The 24848-nt window shown below is 47.6% G+C and overlaps 1 protein-coding gene across 11 annotated transcripts in view; it reads left to right on the forward strand.

Moving 5' to 3' along the window:
- Camta1 (calmodulin binding transcription activator 1) overlaps positions 1-24848 on the forward strand; it is an 820478-nt gene that overhangs the window by 266129 nt on the left and 529501 nt on the right. For 10 of the 11 annotated variants that reach the window (XM_057784922.1, XM_057784923.1, XM_057784925.1 and 7 more), the window contains one exon: positions 22147-22214. In XM_057784922.1, the coding sequence (XP_057640905.1) occupies positions 22147-22214 (68 nt within the window). Of the gene's footprint in view, positions 1-22146; positions 22215-24848 lie in introns of those variants that run through there. The other variant, XR_009058005.1, reaches the window with a different exon arrangement.

Consider the following 24848-nt stretch of genomic DNA (forward strand, 5'->3'; position numbering starts at 1 on the left):
TAATATACATTAAGGTGTAGGCTGTTATCATGGAACTTTTATTGTGCTTGTAGTTATATTTTAATTATTATTTTAATGACTATATGCATTTCAAGTTGTGATAAATCTATTTTATTTTTTAAATACATGGGCTGTGGTTTAACAAGGTGATATGGAATGAGGACCCTTGATGAGCATCGTTCCTTCATTAATGAGACCAAAGGAAGACCGAAATGATTTACACACACAGAGAAAAAGCCAATTAATATCTAACCATTAGGCACAAACACTATACATGGTGCTCTCTCTCACTTAATCTCTGGGCTCGTATTGGATCATGCAGAGTCTCACTTTTTTAAAAAAAAAAAAAACAACCAAGTAAGTGAAGGATGCTCTAAAATCAGAAGAGTGTGAGACCAATTAAAACAAAGAGCTTGGGCTGTAAGATGCTGACGCCACACTGTGGCCTCCCGCCTGGGGGATCATTACCTAAATGAGCAGTGGAGATGGAGGTGTTTGAAGGATGTACAGAGGCCCATTGCTCTGTCAGGAGGGTCCCTGTTTGTGGCAGGTTCTCCTGCAGAGAGGATGAGCTTCTACAGGCCCATTTTTGGCATCTTCTGAGCCTCGGTGGAATTAAAGGTGAATTCTTGTTCCACGCTTCTTGACCTTTCTATGCATGGAGCACTGGCTCTGTGGCCACTCTCAGACACCAAGGAGGGCCACGGCATCTTCCTCTATGAGCATGGATGCTGGCTGACATCATCATTTTGGGGAGGTTCTCAGGCTGCACGTCTTGGTAACCAGAGGCAGGGGGATATGGAGTGTGAAGGTATAGGTATGAGAGTTTATTGAACAGATGATCTTAATCAGGTTTAGTTTTTCATTCATTCATTCACCTATTTGATATTAACTTTTATATTGATCCAGTGTTCCAGGGCGTGGGGAGCTCAACAATGATCGAAAGGGGGAGGGCCTGCATTCCAGTAGGGGGGTGTTGAAAGGACAGAGAAAGGCAGTTAACAAACCATAGCAGAAGCCACAGCACATCACAGGAGTCAGATGGGAACACACGCTCCATGGGCCAAGAGGGCAAGGCTCTATAAGATGTCGATGTTTTGTGCAGTGGTTGGGGGAATGTCTCACCAACAAGAAAACAGTTGAGCTGGGACACAGAGGAAGGCAGGAAGCGAGCCAGGACATATTTTCAGATTGTAGACATTGAGGTCCTGGCATGAGACACGCCAGGTGTTGAGGAGGCAGCAAGGGGGCAGAGCAGGCGAGGCAGGAGGGTAAAATAGAGGCTTTATATCATATAGGAGGAGAAGGTCAGTGTAAAGACCTTTATTTTGACTTTGAGAGAGACAGGACTGGTGTTGGGGGAGGTGAAATGTCATGGGGAGAGCAGAGAGGAGGACATTGCGGCCATCCAGGTGAGAGGCACCGCTGGCTGGGTTCCAGTGGGTGGCAGGCAGAGAAGTATTGGACTGTGGCCATTTCTGAAGACATAGCAACCGGATTTCTGTAGATGCCACAGAAGCAGAGGACACAGGGTGACTCTTGAGTGACCAATGGAGCCACTGGTAGGGTGGGCTTCATCTGCTAAAGGGGGGCAGAGGGAGGTCTTCAGGTTGTGTAGAGTGTACTAGATATATTCATTGTTGCCAAGTACACAGCAATAAATGAGAAGAAGGATCACAAATCCAGAGCCTAACACATCATGGTGGAGAAAGCATGGCCGCAGGAACCCAAAGAGGTGGGTTGCCTTGTGTCCACAGTCAAGAAACAGAGAATGGACAGGGGTTGTGGCAGGTTGTACAAGCTCCAGACTACCCTCTATGGCAACTTCCTCCAGAGAGGCTACACCCCTTAAGGGCTCCACAAGTCCCAAAGGTCATCACTAGCTGGAGACCAAATGCTGAACTTACCTAGTTCTGTGTCTGTGAAGTGGGTCAGGGTCAACATCCGCATGTAGACAAACGTTTCTGTCCCACCCGGTCTCACAGCCATTCAGTCCCAAATAGACACACAGAGGGCTTATATTAACTATAAACTGTTTGGCCTATTGTTTATGCTTATTACTAACTATCTCTTACGACTTAAATTAACCCATAGTTCTTGTCTATGTTTAGCCATGTGGCTTGGTACCTTTTCTCAGTGAGGCGTTCTCACCTTGCTTCCTCTGTTTCTGGCTGGTGACTGCACCTCTGCATTTTCTCTTCCCAGAATTTTCTTAGTCTGGTCACCCCACCTATACTTCCTGCCTGGCAACTGATCAATCAGTGTTTTATTAAACTAATACGAGTGACAAATATTTACAGTGTACAAGAGCATTATCCCACAGCACCTGCATCACAGTTATGGCAAGGTTACATGAGAAGCCATTGGGAGTTCAGTGATTGGCTTGAGATGTGTTTCCCAGTAGCATGCTTTGGACTGAGGGGTGGGCCGGTCTAGGTCTCTGAGGTGTGGTGCCTGGATCCTGGGTCTTTGAAGGTTATTACTGTTCACCTGAGACTGGAAGTAGATCAAAAGTTGGGGCAAAATCCCTATTTTCGGTACCTGTGAAGTACCATTGAGAGATCAGAGAGCCAACAAAGATCCTGTGTGGTCTCAAGCAAAAACCCAGCCCTCCTTGTCTGTCTATCCAGCTTTACTGTATGCTTTGCAGAATGGCACATTTTCATTTCAAGATTAAAGCCATTTTGACTCTGAGTTAGAGTCTTTGAAGTATAGTTTTCGCCTAATTATAAAACATATGCTAATTGTAGAAAAAATTGAAAAGTAGAAGAAAATAGAAGAAAGTGCACAGAAAGGGAATTGATTTGAGCATCACACCCAGATCCAAGCACTGTTAACATTCTCACAAAATGTCTTCCAAAGCTCTTCAAAAATATGGTTGAGATTATATTACCCAACTTTATTGTATTTTCTTTTTCAATAACCTCATAAGTGTTAAAATATCCCTCAGATGTTTTAAAATTTAGTGCATGTGTATGCATGTACATGTGCATGAATGTGTGTATGTGTGTGGTGTGTATATGTGTGGTGCATGTATGTAGAGGTACATGCTTGTGTGTTCATGCATGTTGTGTGTATGTTGTGTTGTGTGATGGGGTGAGGAGTGCCGCAAAGTACACATAGCTTAGAGGACAACATTGTGGGGTCAGTTTTCTCCTTTCACTTTTACATGGGCTTAGGGGACTGAATACAAGTTGTTAGGGCTGACATCATTGGACAGTAAGTGCCTTTACCTGCTCTGCCATCAGTCCACAATATTTTAAATTTTTATTTGATGTATATGGCTATTTTGCTTGCCTGCATAATGTATGTGTACTACATGTATGTAGTACCTATGGAGGCCAAAAGAGGGGGTCAAATTACCTGGAAATGGAGTTAGAGATGGTTGTGAGCTGCCCTGTGGTTGCTGGGAATTGAATCTGGGTCTTCTGGATGAGCAACCAGTGCTCTTGCCTGAACTATCTCTCCAGCCTCCCACAAATGGTTTAAATAGTTGCTTAATGTGGAACTTTTACTTTTCCTACCCTAATTTAATAGCTAAGTGAAATCTGAGTAATATTTAACCCTTTTGCTTTGGTAATAAGTTCCAGGTCCTGTTTTAAGTAGCTTACATAAATTTGTCCACTTAGCCCCATTACACCTTGTGTATAGGCTCAACTGTCACTGCTACCATACAGTAATGCCTTCAGCACTAAACCAAAGCCCTTCACTGGGCCTGTGGACAGAGGGTGAAGACACTGTATCACGTGGTAGCCAGCATTATCCCTGCTTGAGGGCTGGGCATGGCAGCTTCGTGTGTAGCTACCTTCTCAAAACCACCATGGAGCCATGCCTGGAGTTGGAAGCCTGCTGTCTATTTCAACTTTGCAGGAAGGAAAACTCCCACAATGTTGATAACTGTGGTCCAAAAGCAATGGAACCCTCTCCTCACCCCTCATCTCTCCAGTTCCTGGGCTTGCAGGTTCATGCTTTTCTGTTTTGCTGGATTATATCCTGTATTTTTAATGACCACCACCTCTCAACTGACATTTTGGCCAGTTTCTGGGCACAGGGTTAGGGAATCTTCATGTTCAAGGACATAAAACAGCAACCAGAGAAACAATTTTTCAATACTTTGTCCTTGGCAATCAGACAATCATGTATTTTATGTCTTGACTTAACACACATCTCTAGTCGGGTGGTGGTGGCACACGCCTTTAATCCCAGCACTTGGGAGGCAGAGACAGGTGGATCTCTGTGAGTTTGAGACCAGCCTGGTCTATGAGAGCTAGTTCCAGGACAGGCTCCAAAACCACAAAGAAACCCTGTCTCTAAAAACCAAACCAAACCAACCAACCAACCAACCAACAAACAAACAAACAAAAAACCACATCTCTATATTTTCACCTGGAATGAAATACTCGGACAAAAGTTTCAGGAAAGCAATGCTTGGTGTGCCCTCTTAACTTTTCTTCCCAGTCCCACTCTTCTCCACTTAATTTGACATGAAGAAAGTCATGTATACCTTGAATGATTCCAGGACTCATTGATGGATTAAGACCTATATATCTTTTTTTATTTTATTTATTTTTATTTTTTTTTTAAAGCCATCTTGGTCCAGAAAGACGGCTCAGTGGGTAAGAGCAGTGGCCGTGAGAACACAAAGACCTAGGTCATGATCCGCAGTACCCACATAAAGGCTGAACATGGATGTGTATGCCTGTGACCCTAGCACTGTGGGGAGCAGAGATGGGGAGTAGCTGGGGCCAGCCTAGCCAAGAAACATATGTAAGGTCAGTGAGAGATCATGTTTCAAGTGGACATGGTGGCCATGCTATGTCTTTCTGTGGCCTCCGCAGGTGAGTGCCCCGTGTACACAGGTCACAGATGTGAGAAAGCCCCACTCCCACAAATCACAGCCTTGGAAGAGCTGGTTCAGTTCCAGGGACAGCACCCAACTACTGTTGGCTCCGGACCAGGGGCGGCACGCCAGTCAGTCCAGGACCAGGGACAGCGGCTCCGGTGGTTCAGGACCAGGGACAGCGGCTCCGGTGGTTCAGAACCAGAGACAGCGGCTCCAGTGGTTCAGAAACAGGAACAGCAATCTAGCTGTTTCAGGACCGGGGACAGCGCCCCACGGTTGTTTTAGGGCCAGTGGCAGTTCTTGCTTTCTTTTCTCTCGTTTTTTGGCTTTTTAGGCTGAAGTCTGGCCTGGGTGGGCCTCATTCTTCCCGGGATTTCTCTTTCAGTGGCCTTAAAATCTGTACTAATGTGTTTTGCCTTTGAAGGTTGTAAGCTCAAAGAGAATGTGGAGATTTTCTCAGAAACTCATGTTTCCCCAAATGCATGACTCAGATCCCCAAGGAAGTTCAAGTGCTTTTAAGTGAGGATGAGTTTTGTATCCAGGAGGCTCTCTCGGGGTGCAGATGGCTGCAGATCTTTGGCATTGACTTTGTACACTAGTCCCACAATGGACAAGGTGGGCCTCCCTTTGCTGGGAACTCTTTTTCACATAAAGACAAAAAGGGCTGGGGACACAATTCAGTCAATGATGTGTTTGCCATGCAAGCATAGTGACCTGATTTCACCTCCAACACCCACATTTTTAGACATGCAGATGTGGTATATACCTGTAACCCCAGTACTCAGAGGCAGGGACAGGAAGATCCCTAGAGCTGGCTGGCCAAACGCCCAGCCTAATTGGTGGATGGACCGTGAGAAATGACAACCGAGCTTGTCTTTCAGCCTCTACACACATGTACATGCACTCACATATGTGCACATGCACTGACTTACGTGCACTCCCACATAGGAACAGGCATATGCACACACACAAGTAAAAAGAAAGCAAAGCAAAAACCCAAACTAAAGACTGCAGTTGGCTTCGTTTTTGCTGATGCCTCCCTGACAGCCCTTTGAGAGCAGGATCTGTTGTACCCTTTCGACAGTCTATGCACCATCTCCTTACAAAGTCCTCATGAAGATGGATTTGATTGACTAGGGCTTGTGCCCAGCAGCCATGCTGATTGTTGCAACACTGTGGTGCTGCATGGCTCATCTTGCATCTGTCTGCCTGATGCTATCAGAAATGAGGGAAGAGGGAGAATAGCTCTCTTTAGCTGTGTGTGTTCCCACGTCGGTGTGTACAAGTGTGACTGTAGGCACCTGTGTGTGTGTACAGATGTGTTTGTGGGTGCCTTTGTGTCCATGTATGTGTCCATGTGGGTGTGTATAAGTGTGTGTGTACCTGTGTGTGTGTCCATGTAGATGTGTGCATGTCTATGTATGTGGGTACCTGTGTGCTTGTGTATGTGTGCTCATGTGCATGTATGCTTGTGGGTGCTTGTATGTGTGTCTATGTGTGTACATATATGCTTGTTGGGCATCTGTGTGTATGTGATTATGTGCATGTGTGTGTTTGTGGGTGCCTGTGTGTGTCTATGTGAGTGTGTTCGTGTGTGCTTGTGGGTATCTGTGTGTGTGTCTATGTGTGTACATATGTGCTTGTGGGTATCTGTATGTGTCTATGTATATACATATATAGTTGTGGGTATCTGTGTGTGTGTGCTTATGTGCATGTGTGCATGTGGGTGCCTGTGTGTGTCTATGTGAGTGTGTGTGTGCATGTTTGCTTGTAGGTGCCTGTGTCTGTGTGAACAACCCAGAGATTGGCCTCAGGTGTCTTTCTTGATCACCTTCCCTGTTAGTAAGAGGCAGAGTTTTCCTTTGGACCTGGATCTTGGTTGCTCACTCAGACTGACAAACCAGCGACCCCAGTATCAGCCTCACTCTGCATCCTCCCAGCAGTAGGCTTATGGGTGAATTCTACTGCACCCAGATTTTTATGTGGGTTTTGGGGATCCAAATTTAGCCCCCGATGCTTGTGTTTCGGGCACATTACCAGCTGGCTGTCTCTGCAGCCCCTCCTTTTAGCTTTCCGACAGAATCTGAGTGTCTGCGGTGTAGGCTCAGCAAAGGGAGCTTGGGGCAGGTCTATTCATGGCCTGAACAAGGTATGTGTACTGATGTTTGCAGCCTGTTCCCATGGCTGCCCCCTCTGTGTGCCCCCTCTGCAGTCACCTCGCAGAGGCCCATTTGAGCTGTGAGTCAGATAGGAAGGCTGTGTTCTGCATATGTTAGGGTCTTCTGAGACCAAACTCAGCCCCTCTTCAAAGCAGCAGAGAGAAACTGCCTGTCTACAATCCGTGGATTCTCCTTTTGTTTGTGCTTCACTCCCAGAAGCTCAGAGCCGGGGTGCTTGCTTTCCACATGGGATTCTAGATCGCAGGTGTTAGCAAACGGAGCCAGCGTGGGTTATGGAATTCAAACACTATTGAAACCCAAACACCTTTCATCTATTAATGGCCACTGGTGGCCTATAATCAAGTCACACTCTGTTAGCTGCACAATTAACTTGTTTGTTTGAAGTGTGAATTAAGGTTTTGAGGTGTTTGCTAATGAATCTTCCTTGTGCCCTGCTTTAGTGGAAACCCCTATATTTTCCTAAAGCAGACACCTCTGGAATGCTGGGAAAGGCAATTGTCTAGCCTGTTTTCTCTCTGTACAGTCAACATCCGTTCAGCTTTCACCCGAGAAGAAAGAAGCAGGCCCTGAGTCTGGGGGTGGGGCAGGGATGGCTCACATGGTAAGAATGTCTGTGCACAAGCCTGAAGACCTGAGTTCAGAGCCCCAGCATGCACATACAAAGCTAGGCATGCCACACGTGTGCTTGTAACCCCAGTGCTGTGTGGGGGGCAGGCAGTGGTGGAGACAAGCGTCTTCCTGGGGTATCAGAGCACCACACCCACCTGTAACTCCAGTTCCAGGGGGACATCCAATTCCTATTCTGGTGCCCATACACACACACACACACACACACACACACACACACACACACACACACAAGATCTTTAAGAAAAGGAGGCAGGCTCTCTCGTCCTACCTCCCTTAGGCTGTGCTTCCCTTGATGCTCAATTTTGCGACTTCAGGAATGAGCTGCCTTTTTGCACACCCCTGTGTCTGGCTCAGCTGCCATGCTAAGCCCCTTCTACAGGAGCAGAGGTGTGTGGCAGGAGTCTCCCCTTTGCCGTCCTCCTTTGATTCTCTCTTTGTTTGCAACTCTCCTCTGGAATGAGTTTCTTTTGTAGATAATGGGATTCCATTATGGGGTGTTAGGACGGCTGTGGGGCTGTCGACCGTGAGGGACGATAGGAGCTTTTGATCAATGTTTTCTGCTTGTATCTTGGAAGTGTTAATTTTTAAGACGGCTCTGTTTCCTTCTTTTTCTTTCTGTTAGTCTTTTTGAGTGGTGATGCAGTTTTAGAGGAATGCTGGTATTCATCCTGTAAGGACATGGAGTTGCCCAGCGTAAGACGGCTCTGCTTGTCCTGGAGGTGGGAGATCCGGAATCCATTTCTGCTGTCTCCATGGAACCAGAGTTATTGTCAACAAGCTTCAAGGATTTCTTGACCTCTTTGAGTGATGAAAAACCATTTCAAAGGGGCTATATTGATATATATGCTTGCCCAGATCACAGCACACCTCTCTCTCTCTCTCTCTCTCTCTCTCTCTCTCTCTCTCTCTCTCTCTCTCTCTCTCTCTCTTCTTGATTTATTTAGCCAAGAACTCAGAACTCATCTCCAAGGGAAGTGACTCCACAAAGCTCAAGTGGATGCATCCAATTTTTATACAGCTTTCCCCGGTCCCCTACTCTCAATGGGAGTTGGCAGTGTGTGGCTGTTGGTGACACTTTCTGTGCAGACAGAATCCTGCCAAGGCTGAGGAAGAAGCCAGCTTTTCTTGCAGCACAGCTTTTGCTTCCTCTTCAGGTTTACATCACGGCTCTAGAAGCAACAGGCTCTGCTCTTTTGGGCTCTTCCAGTTCTTGAGCAGAACCTATCAGGCCCGCATCTTCGTCGGGGGCGTGGATGATAGGCAGGCTGTAGTCACAGAGATGGAAGCAGAGGCGGTGCGGAGTCACGCCTGATACCCTCCCTTGCTCCACTCTTTGTTGCTCAAGCTTGTCTTGGTCCCCAAAGGCTGTGGCAGGCTCTCTCTGAGACCACAGGGCACACTCAGGGTTCTAACCCTGCTTCTTGAGACAACCTATATCCTCTACCCAAAGATGGCTGACCTGCCTGGGCATTAGAAAAATCTGCAAAAACTTCTAGCAAAGTCCTTGATGCTGGTCCTGTTGGAGTAGCTGGAACCAGATTTGTCCTCTTACTGTGATGAAATTGGACAAAATGCATGAAGAATTATGTTAAGTAGTTGGGCTATGGCTACTTGGGGGACTGTGAGCCATGCGGTTTTTGCGTTTCCAGCCTGGATTCAGGTACTACCCCAAGCAGGGTGCAGATCTCCTGACCAGTGGAGGAGACATGAGGCAGAGGCTGGAGAGGCTGAAGAGGTCAGAACATCTCAGGGTAGACTACTAAGGGTGAGTGGGCTCTGCAGAGTAATTGTTCCAGAAATTTCTTTGGTTCTATTGGGTTGTTCTGTTGGCCTGTGTTCACATAGATGAAACTCTACAGACTGGACAAAGCCTATAGACACTAGATGGTGAAAATTCTACAGGGCTCAAGTAGAAATGGAAGTATTCATGGTTATGTGTGTGTGTGTGTGTGTGTATGTATGTGTGTACACATGTGTGTGTGTGTGTTCGTGTGTGTCTGTGTGTAGGCCAAAGGAGAACTTTGGGTTTTGATACTTTTTTCTTTGTGAGACAGGGTTCACTGGCTTGGAACTCATCAAGCAGGCTGGGCTGCTGGCCAGAAAGTTCCAGAGTCCCCTCTGTTTCCCCCTCCCAGCAGCTCCCCATCAGTAGCATTTCACCATCCCTGGGCTTTTTTTTTTTAAATGTGAGTTCTAGGGATTGAATTAGGGTCTTAGTACTTAAAAGACAAGACCTTTATCAAACGAATCCTCTCCCTTACCCCTGAGGGGTTCAGTTTTGACTACCAGATTGGTTAAGTTCTCTTTGAATACCTGGGGCATTCAGTGACGTCCAACCATGGCAGCGATCAGGCTAAAGTATTTCTAGGTCTGTAGAACCTTCCTTTATCTTATATAAAAGGTTAATGATAAGCTCCTAGGTCCACGGGAATCTTAAATCTGCCACAGTGAGGCCTGGTACTCCTAATTTAAGACACAGAGACAACTGGCTAGCTCAGTGGTAGAGAACCAGGGCAGCGTGTGCTCAGACCCTGGATTCTAAACCCAACATTGAAGAGAACCAGGTCATGGCTCACGATTTCCAAATCCGAGTAAGGCAGTAAGCTCCCTGACTCAAGAGGTTCAGCAGACAAAACAGATATGAAGAAAACTACAGAAAGGTATCCTGTCAGCGATGGAGGGAGATGCTTAGACAGAAGAGGGTAAAAGACAGATGACAGAGGCCAAAGATAGACACCTCCTGCAGACTTCCCATCAACTACTGTGCAAGCCAGCCAGCGATGGAGTGTGTGTGTGTGTATGTGTGTGCGCGCGCACGATGGGGGGGTAGGTGTATATGCATGCCTAAGATTCTATGAGCCAATGAAATCCTCCTTGCATGGGGCTGTAAGGTTTTATATTTTGAATGTGATGGCAGAGATGAATGCTCACATGTATTTATGTTATGTATTTGCTTATATTCACTGATTGTACATTGAAAAACAGGATGCATCTTACTCTATGCAAATTATATCTCTATGAAACTGATGAAGTACAGTTAACCCTTGGGGCTAGAGAGATGGCTCAGTAGATAAGACATCTACTGGGCAGACATAAGGACTTGAGTGCAAACCACAACACCCATGTCAGAAGCATGCATGGCTATACAAGTCTGTGTAAGGTGAGGGAGGCAGGCAGATCTCAAGAGTTTGCTGGCTGGTTGGGCTGCCCAATGCAGTGAGTTTCTGGTTCACTAAGAGACCTAGTCTTAAAGAACTATGATAGAGAACAATGGAGAAAGGCAATGTAGTCCTCTGACCATGTGAACACACATGGACTTGTGTGGCTATACACGCCCCAAAAGACAAGATATATTAAACCATATATATATTACATACGTACATATATCTCTTTTTCCACACATGTAGGTGGACTGAGAACTAACTAAGCCTAGAGTCGGACACTTGGCCCTTCAGGGGCCTCATCTGGTGGATATTTAGTGAGATTGCTGTGGAGTGTTCCCTGGGATATATCGGGTATTTCCCCAAAGACATGTCACCCCCACATTCTCATCTCCACTGTGCGCTTTAGCCTCTCTTTCAGCTTCTGGTTCACGAGAGGCCTTGTCTTAAGATAATAGAGGGGGTGATAGAGGTGGTATGGCGGCTCCTCATGGTTCTCACACTGGCCAGGACCCATTTAGGGCACACTTTTATTATTTAGCAGGGATGTGGAGAATTGCTGCTCAGGGGTGGAGAGATGCCCCAGTGGCTAAGAGTGCATTCTGCTGTTGTAGTAGAGTATCTTGTTTGTTCCTGGCTGCTCAGCCCTGAAATAATCACACAGAAACTATATTATTTAAAACACTGCTTAGCCCAGTAGCTCTAGCTTCTTATTGGCTAACTCTTACATATTAATTTAACCCATCTCCATTAATCTGTGCATCATGTGACCTACCAGCAAGTTTCAGTGCATCTGTCTCCGGCGGGGCTCCATGGCTTCTCCCTGACTCAGCCTCCTTTCTCCCAGCATTCAGTTTGGTTTTCCCCACCTAGTTCTGTTCTACCCTATCAGGCCAAGCCAGTTTTCTTTATTCATTAATGGTAATCACAGCATACAGAGGGGAATCCCACATCATTCTGCTTTGCAGAGGACCTGAGTTTAGTTGCCAGCATCCATGTTGGAAGGCTTACAACCATACATAATTACAGTTACAGGGGATCCAACATCCTCTTCTGACTTCCACAGGCACCTACATGTGCTTGTACACACACACACTAAATAGAAAATAAATAGATAAATATATAAAATGGATCTCCTAGTAGAAGATGACAGACTCCTCATAGGGATAAAAGATGGTCCTAGGAGTCCTGACAGTTTCAGGGCAGGAGAGCAAGTATGACCTCTAGACTGCGGATGGAGAGTCAATGGGTGGTTGGAAAGATTCTTCCTGCACCCCACTGGCTGGAGTCCAGACCTTTTAAAAAAAAGAGTGCATAACCTCCAAATGAGCATGCGGTTGCCAAGGGGATGAGCCTAGGTTTGCAGGAGAGGCCACTGCTTCTTGAGGACACCAAGGGACAAAGAGCTGGCAGAAGCAGCTGGTGGTGGCTGGATTAGGTCCTATGGGTATAGCTGTGCCACTTGCATGGTTCCATCTCCAGGTAACAGTGCGGAAAGTAGCAGCACCACCTTAGACTTACAGAAACTGGAGGGCTGTGAGTTTCCCCTATGTCATTGTACAGGGCCACTGTTTTATGTGTTTGCATCTGTATGCGTGAATATGGATGCCAGGGGACAACCTTGGGCATTATTCCTCAGGTTCTGCCCACATTTTTTTGAGACAGGGTTTCTCATTGGCTTGGGACTCACCAAGGACGCTAAATTGGCTGGCCCATGAGCCCAGGGATCTGCCCGTCTCTACCTCTCCAGCACAGAGATTTCAAGTGTGAAGAACCATGCCCAACTTTTTCATTTTTCTTTTAAAAATGGGTTCTGGTCCAAACTCAGGCCCTGATGCTTATGTGGCAAATATTTCACTGATTGAATGATCTTCCTGGCTCCTGTGGCTCCCTAATTATAAATCTTAACATTCTCCTAAGCTGGCAGAGGGGAACTGTTCCCAGGGCCCAGCTTTAGCATCCGTGAGCAGGACAAAGAAGGAGGAAATTACAGTTTAGAGAGAAGAGTAATAATGAGGCAATTGCTATAGCATTAAGATAGAGACTGGGGTGGTATTAATGTTTATCACTTCAGACCAGCACAGATTACTGACTTAAGGAATGGCAAGTGTTCAGGTATGTTCTAGCCTCTTTAAAATTTGTGTTCTCAGCTGTGTTTTTGGAGAAACTGTGGTCTTCCAATTCACTCCATTTCCAATGTCCTAACTGTCACACTAGGAGGCTTAAGGTCAAGTGCATGGATGTACTTAGTGAAGGACATCAGCAGGGTGGAGACACCGTGGCCATAGAGATCAGGCCCAGCCAGCCTGACTCTGTGGGTCCAGCCCCAAGGCTGCCAGTGATTGCCCTTGCCTTCAAACCTGTCCCTCGGCCTCATGTCACTTGCCAGTCAACTGGCTCCTGTATCTCACTGGCTTCTCTTTTATAGACATCTGCTCTGTGCTGTTTTCTCTCCTCTGCCTGTCAGGTCTCACAAGCTCCCGTCCCTTGCCTGGACTATTGGCACAGTCACCCCGCAGGTGCCCCTCTGCTGTACCGCCATCAAAGCGACATTTCTGAAGTAGTCTCCTTCTAGGTATCACCTCCACTTAAAAAGCCTTCTGGGCCCTGGCTCTCCTGGTTGAGACTCCACTTGCCTGGCATTGTAATTGCTCCCCAGTCTGGGGCCTCTGCACCCCCCTGCTTAAGTCCTGCTCATCTTTCCTAGACCTTGTCAACTCAAGCCATTTCATTTGCTGGTGTTTCCCCAAACACATTGACTCCTCCTCCCATTTCCTGTCTTTGCACATGCTGTTCCCTGCCCCAATGTCCCTGCTGCTAGCCTGCCTGGCAGGTCCCTGCTCACTCTGCAGCCCTCCAAGACTAGCTCTTTGGCTCAACCTTCCCTTCCTCTCTCCTCAGCGTGAGCTCATTGTTCCCACTGCTAAGGAAACATCCTCACAGGCCTTGCGCTTGACAAGGCAGCCCTGGATCCCACAGCCCTGTCTGTCTTCCCAGCTGCTCTCCCAAGGACCCTCACTTACTTTTCTTTGTACTGTTAGGACACGGTGTCCGGTCTGCTGTAAGACCTCAGCAATTCACCGGATAATTGCAGGGACGAGTGGATGCATCTCTGTGATGGTGTGAGTTGCTCCAACTCCGAGTATCTTTGCTGGATCATTGCTTCTTCACTGATTGGCCCTGGGGAAGCCACAGCATGTTCCCCCACCCCTCACGACAGACAGCTGCACCAGGCTTCGTTTCTGCAGAACTGTAGGCTGCTAGGCACGAACTCTGAGCTCCACACCACCCTGGAAGTCTTTCAGATGGCGCCCCCCAGAGGCCTTCACCACCCGTGTCACATGGTGTGTCTGGGTGGCATGATGGCACACCCCATGGAGAAACAAAAAGAGAAAGCCCACTAGTCCATATGCTCATGGCTTCTAACATGGCTGCTCATCATTTTGAGTTGGGGTGTTGGTCTAACTTGTGAGTGGGGAACCAGAGTATCCCATGAAGATAAGATGTTGACAAGAGGCTGTTGGCAAGAGGTCAGGCCCAGAGAGTTAGACAGGACTCTATACACTGGACCCAGGTAGAATCCTTGTCACAGAAGTGGACCGGCCAGCTTTATTCAGGGAGAATTGCCACTGGGAAGGGGTAGAGAATGGTTATTTATTTAAATTAGGGCCAATTATTTTTAGTGAAGTGCAGTGAGTGGCAGATTCTGGGAAAATTTTCTTGCACTGTAAACATGTTGGTTAGAAGTCATTAATATGACATTCACATATCCCTAATAAAGCACATAGCACGGAGAGCTGGCACCACCGAAATGCCCAGAGGACGCTCAGTATGAGCCTTAAAACCAAGAGTATTGGAAACAAGATATTTTTACTTCACGTTTGGGAGTAATATAATTGCATTTTGTGGCTCCAGCAGATGCCGGGGCCAGCTGCTAGCAGAGCACTGCCTATTCCCCTCAGCGTCCGTCCTCGCAGATAAAACCCTTGTGCAGAACTCTCATAAAAACCAAACTTTCAAAATTACCCCTTGGTTGAAAACCCATTCTTTTAAATGCAAAAGGTAGCTGAGACTGTATAGGCCACAGAGATGTTTTTATTACTGGGGCTCAGGAGACTATAGAATAAGCATACACCAACATATATGCATACATGTGTGTATATATACATAGCCCAAATATATATGATAAAATATATGTACATACACACAAACATACACACAGCCAAAACACACATATGAACATATATGATACTACCCAGAATGCATGACCTATAAATGCCCAAATACACAGAAACACATATATGCATATACACACCCATTCATATACACATGCATACCTAAGCATATACCTACACACACAAACACGAATATACATACACACACTCTCTATATATACATACACATACATTATACACACTCAAACATAATACCTACTCAAACATATACACACATGAGTACTCAAGCATGCAAATGTATGTATATAACAAGTACACATGTTTACAGACATGTACCTGTCGTCAGTGTTATTTGTTCAATTCATTAGAGAAAGCACTAAGGGCTTCCCCACAGACCTTTTCTTCCCAGACGTCGAACATGTGTCTTGAAGATGGAGTAGGGGGATGGTCAGGCGGTCTGGGCAGGGCTCATGCTCTTCCTGAGCGCTACTTTCAGTGTGAGTGTTGGAAGCAAGTTGCCGCCTCTGTGCTGGGCTGCTGTGTGTCGTTGGAAACAGATGGTGTGTGTGCGCCTCCTGGGGGAGACCCACAGACTGATGGAGCCCCTTCCCAGACTCCTGTGTTCTACACCGGACAGGCAGGGGGCTCTCACACCCCAGAGGAGGACACAGCTTCGTCACTTGGAGGGAAACTGAGGTGACAGTGAGCCCTGCCTGTAAGGAAGTGTCTGTTAATGGCCCCCTTTTTCCCGCCCGGATTCCACCTGACTGCCAGAAGGTTCGGTCTGTCACAGGCTCCCACAGTGTCTATTTAGGGCCACCATCCCACACACCAGCCTTGTTTGGCCCCCGAGACTGGCTGAGGTGGGCCGGGAGTGGAAACGTGGCCAGGTTTAGAAAACAGTATGCAGAATAGGAGACAGCGCGACTGCTTTCTAAAATTAGGCAAGTTCTATTTTGAATACATTTGGGTTAAAATATAAAACCTATTATTAAAGTTCTCAATTTTTTTAACCTTAAAAAATGCAGCTCCTTGAAATCTGAGGAGACACACGGTGGCATATGGCTCCTACTCATTGTGGGAGAGTGGAGCCCCAGTGCTGAGGTGGGCCCTGAGCTGTTTGGGGGGGGCTCCCTGGAGGGGCGTTTCTGTAGAGCGTCTCATGGGCATGGTGTTCCCCAGCAACTGTCCATCTGTGCCCCTCCCTCTGCACAAGGGAGGCTCCGGTGTGGCTCTGTCTTCATTTTGCACAGAGGAGCTTTGTACACTCCCAGGCGGCCACCCACTAGGTCAGCGGTCACCTTTGCATCTAAGAGCGAGCTAAATGCTGGGGTCCTAGAGTACCACAGTCACTGCAGGGTAGGCTCCTGCAGCTACAGTTCACTGTGTGGTGAAGGTCAGCCTGACAATTCCCAAGGAGACCAGCACCTGAGGGGGCTGTGGGCGGAGATGATGACACAGTTGGAGGAGCCAGACAGCACAGCCCTCTTACCCACAGGCCTCTAGTCCCTCCACCGGCTCATGGCTGCCATGGCTTTGAAGTCCTCTCAGAGTCTGGGGATCACTGACCCCTGCATCATGTGTTTGGGTAGTGGGGTGAAGAGCTCTACTGCCCCATCCTGTACCCTCATCCTTCCCGACAGTACGCCTGGGGAAACCCATTGCTGATGCAAGGCAGAGTCCACAAAGCTGTGGATCCCATCTTCCACAGGTTGCCGTTCCTGCCCAGCCACACACTCACTCTTTTGGCAGCAGTTTTTCTATTGGAACATTCAGAGGACAAACTGAGCATTTAAAATCTGCAAGCTGGACAGTCTTTGCTTTGGAGCCTGCTGTGAGTTTCTTCATCATGACAGTGGAGCCATTCTTTCCAGTGTCAGCGCAGGATCTGGGATGAGTGAAGGATGCTGGGATAGCAAGAGGCTGGAGGAAGCCGGCGAATGTGCCAAAACGGCCCTTTCAGTCCAGGTCTGCTATGTAGGCAGGGAAGACTAGGATCTCCATCACCTAACCATATTTAGCTGGATGCAGGAGCTCTGTTCTTGCTCCTAAAAAATAATTACGATAATATTTACTTATATAAACTCTAGAGCAGTGGTTCTCACCCTTCCTAATTCTGTGACCCTTTAATACAGTTCTTCATGCAGTGGTGTTCCCCCAACCATAAAATTATTTTTGTTGTTACTTCTGAACTGTAATTTTGCTCCTTCTGTGAGTCATGATATAAACATCTGTGTTTTCTGATGTTCTTAAGCGACTCCCATGAAAGGGCTGTTCAACCCCCAGAGGGGTCATGACCCACAGGTTGAGAACAGCGACTCTGTAGCATTAGTGGTGTGCAGCCAGCGCTCCTGCTAGTTCCTAACGTTTGTACGACCCCCAGAAGGAGACCCCAGGTCCTCAGATCACTCACTCATCCCCCTCATCCCCAGCCTCCAAGAACCACACATCTGCATTCTCTGCCAATTGATTGGGATGTTCTATGTAATTCATTAATAGCCTTTTTAACACATGGCCTGTTGTTGTGGCAGGCTTCTTTCATGAAGCATTGCCTTCATGACAGGATGTCTGTTTTATAGCCCTCTGGGACAGGACTTAGCGCTGGTTCACGTTTCTGGAGAGGACACCCTCCATGGACCCATTCATCCATCTATGGACCGCAGGCCTCCGCCGCTTTCTCAGCTCTTGCAAGTAATGCTGACCTGAACTTTGTGTCTGTACTTTTTAATTTAAAATGTTTTTTTTTGATAATGTGTCTTTCTGCACGTCTGTGTGGGTATGTACATGAGTCAGGTGTTGTGGAGGCCGGGAGAGGGTAACGGATTCCCTGAAGCCGGGGTGATACTTATGAGCTTCCTGATATGGGTGCAGAAAACGACTCAGTTCCTCTGCAGGAGCAGTACACAGTCTTAACCCCTGACCCATGTCTCCACGCCCAGTTACTCTGAATCTCCATGGCTCTTATGCTGTCTCATCTCATTAAACTTCAGCCACCATGAGGGTGCTTGGTTCCTTGGTGTCTCCATCTGCTCAGCCAGGTCCTAAGTCTGAGAGGGCAACATCCAACCCCTGCCTGCTGTCTGAAGAAGAAGGGATGAATTCTGACAAGAGCAATGGGCTGGCAAGACTGGGTAGCGTGAAGCTGAGGTTAGATAGGTGACCCAGACACTTCCGGAACACTAGGAGACCAGCAGTAGCGTGCAGCAGCCCCTGGTGTCAAGTCCAGCCATCCTGACCATGCAGAAGCAGGACCTGGCTACCAGTATTTAGCTCCCTTGCTCAGAAAAGCTGGAATAGCTGGTATTAAGTGGGATGGGTGCTCTTCCAAGCTGTGTGGGAGGTGTCACAGATTGGAAGAAATAGCATGCATGGGGCGCACACACACACCTCCTTTGGTGGAGGAGGAGGGAGTGGCCAGTGGTCAAAGGCAGCCCATTATCAAGCATGATTTCCTTGCTTGTCTACGTTCTGGCTAAAGAGGCCTGTGTTGACCCTTTGGCTGTACAGCTAGATACACCATGGGCCTGCAGTAGCACGGTGAACGCTCTGCTCTTGCCATGTCTCTCTCCCCTCATCGATTGTGAGTTCACGGGCTGTGTAGCTTCCACAGCACTCGTCTCCTGGGCTGCCACACAGTAGGTGTTTAGTGTCTTTAGTTCAGAGCCCGAGGGTAGCAAAGGTCCGGAGAGATTTCCCCCGCCAGAGGACAGCAGCAGTGGGAAACCCTGCTAGGCAGTGGAGGATGTGTGCAGAAGCAGGTTTGCAAGGGTCTTTGGGTGTGTGGGTCTTGTGGAGTAAGGTGACAGATGTCAGGGTGTTGGAGTGTACTATGTCCTTATCTTCTGGGACACTGGGGTGTTAGCCTTGGCTAGACCAGAGATCTGGGGTGACTAAGGTTTCTAATGCTGTGAGAAAAATGCCATGGCCATAAGAACCGTGGGGAGGAAAGGGTTTAATTTCACTTCCAGTCCTTACCACAGTCTGTCATCCAGGGAAATTGAGGCAGAAACCTGGAGGCAGGAACTGAAGCAGAGGCCATGGAGGAATTCTGTTTACTTGCTCCCCAAGGCTTATGCAGTTTGTTTTCTTGTATCACCAGGACCAGCAGCCCAGGAGTGACACCACACAGTGAGACCCTCTCACATCAATCACCAATTAAGGAAATGTGCCACTCAATCTAGTGGGGGTATTTTCTCATTTGAGGTTTCCTCTTCTTCCCAAATGACTCCAGCTTGTGTCAAGTCGACATCAAACTAGCCAGCACATGGGGCATCTAGTCAGCAGGTTACTCTGGATACCAAGTCTGCTGAAACTATGACAGAGAGATGCTAACACGCTGCTGACTGTGTGTGTGGTAGCCATGGTCTGCTCTCAACATTGTGTGAAAACAAATTGGATGCAATGAGAGTTGATTGGCAGGCTTAAATCCAGCGCTTCCATTCCCTGTGAGTGTGAATGTGGGAGAGTTGGGTATCAGGAGGCGGGGCTAAGGAGAGATATCCTTAAGCCCGGCAGTGGCCTGGACCATCAAGGCACCTGCTACCCCCTAGGGGGGTATCTAGACAGGTAGCTCACACCATGTCGACCTTGTAATGCTGATCGTGGAAGCTTTGTCCTCAGACATGCTCTGGCTGTCAGTGTGATAGAAGGGCTATCATTTGCTGTATCCACCCTGGGAAGTGATATTTTCCTCTGCGCAGAGGCAGTTGAGGTCTAGGCGGGGTGAGCAAGGTGCTCGAGATGAGTTAGCTGATCTCTGGCAGACTGGGGACTCAAGGCCAGAGAGGCACTTTGCAATGATGCTGAGCTGCCTTTGTGTGGTAACTCAGTTAATGAAATCACTGCAAGGCTTTATTCCAGAACTGCTGTTGTGCAGCTTTTCAGCTTTTGCATCAACTGTCATCTGCAGTCATAAATATATATACATATCCGTACACTACCACACAATACACACTACACAGAGAGACACAGACACATTTTACTTATGAATGCATATTTCTATCTACAATAGACGCTCTTCTTTAACCCATCGACTCACACCCCATTCCACCAAGCCACATAACCTTCCACCCATCCACCAATTCATTCACCTACCTACCAATCCATCCATCTACCTGCTCACCCATCTACCTGTCCATCCACTTGTGCACCTGCCCATTCAACTATGCACCTGTCCATCCATCTGTGCACCTGTCCATCTGCCTGTGCACCTATTCATCCATCTGTGTACTTGCCCATCCACCTGTGCACCTGTCTATCCACCTGTCCATCCAACTGTGCATCTGTCTATCCACCTGTGCATCCATTTGTGCACCTGCCTATCCACCTGTGCACCTGCCCATCCACCTGTGCACCTGTCTATTCACCTGTGTACCTGCCCATCCAACTGTGTATCTGTCTATCCACCTGTCCATTCACCTGTGCACCTGTCCATCCACCCACCTATTTAATCAGCTACCTTCCCATCTATCTACACCCCTCACCACTTTACCCACCCCTCTATCAACTCTTCCTGTTCCTAACATTTTTTTTCCAGGTTTCCCCCTACGCCCCAGGACACCATTGAGTCCTGTGACTGCATCAGCAATGACGTAGCCCCTACTCTTGCACGGTCTGATGGGGGATGCTACCCGAGTAAAGAAACAATCAGGATACACAGTGATGAGGAAGGCGCTGCAGGAGGGCAGGAAATGGACGACCGGTCCTGAGCAGAGCAGTGGGCTGGCCTGAGCATGGGATTAGTGACCTCTGGTGAGACCCCCAGGAAGGATTTTCTCAGAGACAGGAAACAAATTTCAAGAGGCTCAGGGATGACAGCTCAGTAGGCTTGTTCTTTCTTTAGCTAAAAATCAGTGAGAGGAACTTGGTCAAAGAAGCGGTTGCCTTTGCAATCACTTGTGTCCTGAGTTCTTGCTGTATGGTTCAGTCTCCCAGGCTGTGGTGGTTCGGATTCTTGGTTCCAATGGATGTGGTAATGACCATTTACCATGACTCCATGGGGTCTTGGTCTTCACTGACTCTGGTGGTCTTTATGGCATGGCAGGTCATATTTCTACCAATAACTGACCTGTATATCTGACGTGGAGAATGTCTCTTCCCTTTCCCAAGAGTCACGTGAGCCCTTGCTGACCACTTTGTCTGAGCCCAAGAGGCTGCTGGTCTCTGGGCAGATGGTAAGCTCTTCTCCAAGGAGCTGGGAACAGCTGTGGCTGCAGCAAGAGCTCAGCCAGAGCCTCAGGCCCGCGCTCTGCACTTCCCTAACAGTCCCTGGTGGCGTCTCTGTGCCACGTCACCTCCAGGATCAGAGGAATGTGTACTAGCCCAACTTTAATCAACTCACGATCCCAGCCAATTTCATGTTAGCAGATCTGTTTGGATCTGGGTGTAATGGGCCGTGTCATGCCTTAGAGATGGGGCAATGACTTATGCTGTGTCACTCACTGGCTCCTTGTGGAAATTATTAATAAATCAGTAATTCTGTCTGTGATGATGTTATTGTCTTTATAAATATTTAATTTACCTTCAGGTGCTCACATTTTTTTCCATCTTTGCCTGAAACTCAGCTGACTTGGCTCTCTGAGGCTCGGCTCAATAGATCAAGTTAACAGTGGAAAAAGCGCTCTCTCTCTCTCTCTCTCTCTCTCTCTCTCTCTCTCTCTCTCTCTCTCTCTCTCTCTCTCTGTCTTTCTGTGATTCGGCTCCAGGGTGGGGGCTGGGAGTCAAGCTGAGAGGATGCAGTTCTTTGGTGAGGAAGCTGAAAGACGTCCTGTTTCAGAGAAGCCACGTGCACACTGAGACCTGTTGCTGGCGTGTGTGTCTCCATCTCCTTCAGATGAATGACATTTGGGGTCTCAAAGGGTTTCTGATGTTTTCCTTCCACAGAGAAATATTTTTGTCCTTGTCACTGACTCCTCCTTTGAAACCCAGGCTTTGATGGTGGCTGTGTGGCTGGTTGAGTGAAAAGGACTCAGGGAATCAAAAGAGAGGCTGAGTCCCGGTCAACAGTTTTTCTAGAAGCGTCCGAGTTCCGGCCTGGCCACGATGCACAGCAGCCGGGAAAAATAAAATAACGATTTTTCTTTTTTCTTTTTTTTTCTGCTTCTCAGGGTCCAACATGAACTAATTGTTATCATTATCTTTTTATTTTTCTGTTGCAGGAAATTGCGGCTTATTTAATAACATTTGAGAAGCACGAAGAATGGCTAACCACATCCCCTAAGACAAGGTAATACCCCAGCTCTCACAGCTTTCCAACTCTGTATGGTGAGACTCTATGATTGATTTTTTTTGTGGATTACCAGATTCGGTCGTTCAGTGCAGGGTAATGAGTTGGCAGTGCCATGTGGTGCCCGATGGCCTGTGAAGGGGAGCACTCATTAGTTGGTCCAAGACAGTGGTGGTGAACGCAATGAGGAGGATTAGACACTGGGCAACAGCTGTTGGAACTTTCACAGGGTGACTCTGGGCTCCATCCCTCAGCCAGGCACTCAGAGCTCGTTGGACAGGTGCAGCACAGGGGGCAGTTTATTTCGGGAAGGCACCCACCTGCTGTCCGTGGTGCATACGTTTTAAAAAGGAAAATGAACTTAACTGCTGCTTGGATCTCAGTGTGCTTTATACATCAATAAAGTCGGGTTGTTCTTGATTGCTGGGAGAGAGAGCTCCCAAATCAGAAGCAATGGCTAAATATTACACAGTAAATGTCCTTGAACCCACTAACTGCCACAAACACTTAACTTCTCTTGCCACCTGGGACTGGAGAAAATTGGTGAAAATATAGCCAACGTGTGTCCTGCCCACGGAAGTGATGTTATTACCAGTGAAGGATGGCGGGCCTGGGACTTGGGGCTCATTTTGAAGACAGCTTCTTATTTGCTGGCCAACTCTTTAAGTTTTTATTTTTGATATGTTTCATGCTAAACCATCAGAGATCTGCAGGCATTCTCTTCCAATTGCTACGACGTTTCTATTGGCAGTGACAGGGCCAGGTGCTTGTGTTAGCGGGAAGGTGGCTTGCAGGGCACTGACTGCAGGCTGGAGACTAAAAGGTGGGGTTCTAAGTCTGTGACACCGACGAGCACAGAAGTCTGTGGCATTAGAATGAGGATTCTCTCTCTGCACTTGGTCCTGAGTTTGGCCCATCTATCCCCTCTGAGTCATGTTGGAATGGGTTCTGGCGTGTAGAATGTTTCTTCATGAGACTGAATGTCTTCTTTATTCAGCGTCTTGTTGCTGTGGCAAAACACCTGGCAAAAAACAACGTAAGGAAGCAAAGGCTTATTTTGGCTCAAGGTTTGAGGTTAAAAGGTTCAGGATGGCAAGGAAGGCATGGAGGCAGGAGGGTGAGCTGCTGGGCCGCAGTGAGTCTTCAGGAAACAGAGATGAATGCTGATGTTCAGCTCGCTTCTCCTTTATTTCTCAGCCCAGGACTTCTGCCCCTGGGATGGTACCACCCACAGTTAAGGTGTGTCTTTTCTCTTCCATGCCAAGAGACAGACCCAGAGATTTTCCTCTTTGGTGATTCTAGATTCTGTTAGGTTAATAATATTAGCCACCATGCTCCTTGAATCCAAGCAGGAAGCGAGAGCTATGTATGGAATGGAATGAAAATCTCCAGAATATGGCGGTTTTTGCATGCATGCATGCACGCACACACACATGCATGCATGCACACCGTGCCCACAGTGCTTTAGAATGTTGCAAGGCTGGGATTTTCCCTTACATTTCAGCCCAGAAATTTGGGGATCCCCACTGAGAAGAGGATATATAACTTGTGGTCGTACTGGACTCTGACTTTCTGGAGTATAATGGATCAAGAGACTTCTTGTCATGAGGTATAGGGACGTGCAAAACAAGAGAAAGAATTAAGGTCCCATGTTGATAGATTTGTATTTGAGGCTTGGTTCTGTCGCTTGGTAGCATCGCGACAACTGTGTGAAAATCTGTTCTTTCAAAAGCCCCACCTCTCTCTCTCTCCCCCTCCCTTCTTCCCTTCCTCTTCCTTCCCTTTCTCAGTTCCCCAAGCGCCTCCTCCCTTTTTCTTCCTTATCAGAAAGCAGAGCTTCCATCCAGCCTGTCTTCCTGGGGTCATCAAGAGCACCCCGGGGCGGGGAGATAAAGTCTATGACCCTGCCTTGCAGGTGTGAGTGTCCATGTCTGTCACAGGCTATCACTGTCCTCGTCTGTGAGTGGTGTCCCCCAGCCCGCTGGTGGCCTGGACCGTGGAGGCATCGTCAAGATTTCCTTCAGGCTCTGGGAGTCTAAACTTCTTTGCTCCAGGAGAGTGAACGTGCGGACTCCTGGTCCAGCCTCATACACGCTCCGCGTTTACGCCTGAAAGCTCCCGGTCCCAGGAGGACAAGTTGCCCTGGTTGTTCAAGGACCTTCCTAAATTAGTTGTTGAGTTGAGTTTGGATTCCCCTCCCCCACCATTTCCAGGATTGAAATTAATTGGTGCAGTTAACTGCTGAGTTCCTACAAGCCGGTCTCCTGATAGTAAGGAATTAATGGCACCAATACTCCGCTGAATGGGAAGGCGATGCAAGTTTTGTTTGCAGCTACTGTTAATTTCATTTTAGAAAATTAATAAGAATGAATTGCACCGTTGACATTTATAGAGTTTGCTAATAAAATGACACATTGTTTGTGTGGAAGAATCCTTATTAAATTAATTGTTGTAATCAGTCCACATATAGATGTTGGTATAGGAACTGCGGAGGGACCCAGTGCTGTCTCTGAGGCTTTCTGGGGTTCTAGGGATAAGCGTTGTCCTTGCCCATCCTAATTATAGAGAAGGTTCTGGAAGCCCCTTACACCTGTTTATAATGAGGTGTGCTTCAAAAATAGTCCCAGGTCGGGG

This window comes from Chionomys nivalis, chromosome 11, assembly GCF_950005125.1.
Source record: "Chionomys nivalis chromosome 11, mChiNiv1.1, whole genome shotgun sequence".
NCBI lineage: Eukaryota > Metazoa > Chordata > Mammalia > Rodentia > Cricetidae > Chionomys > Chionomys nivalis.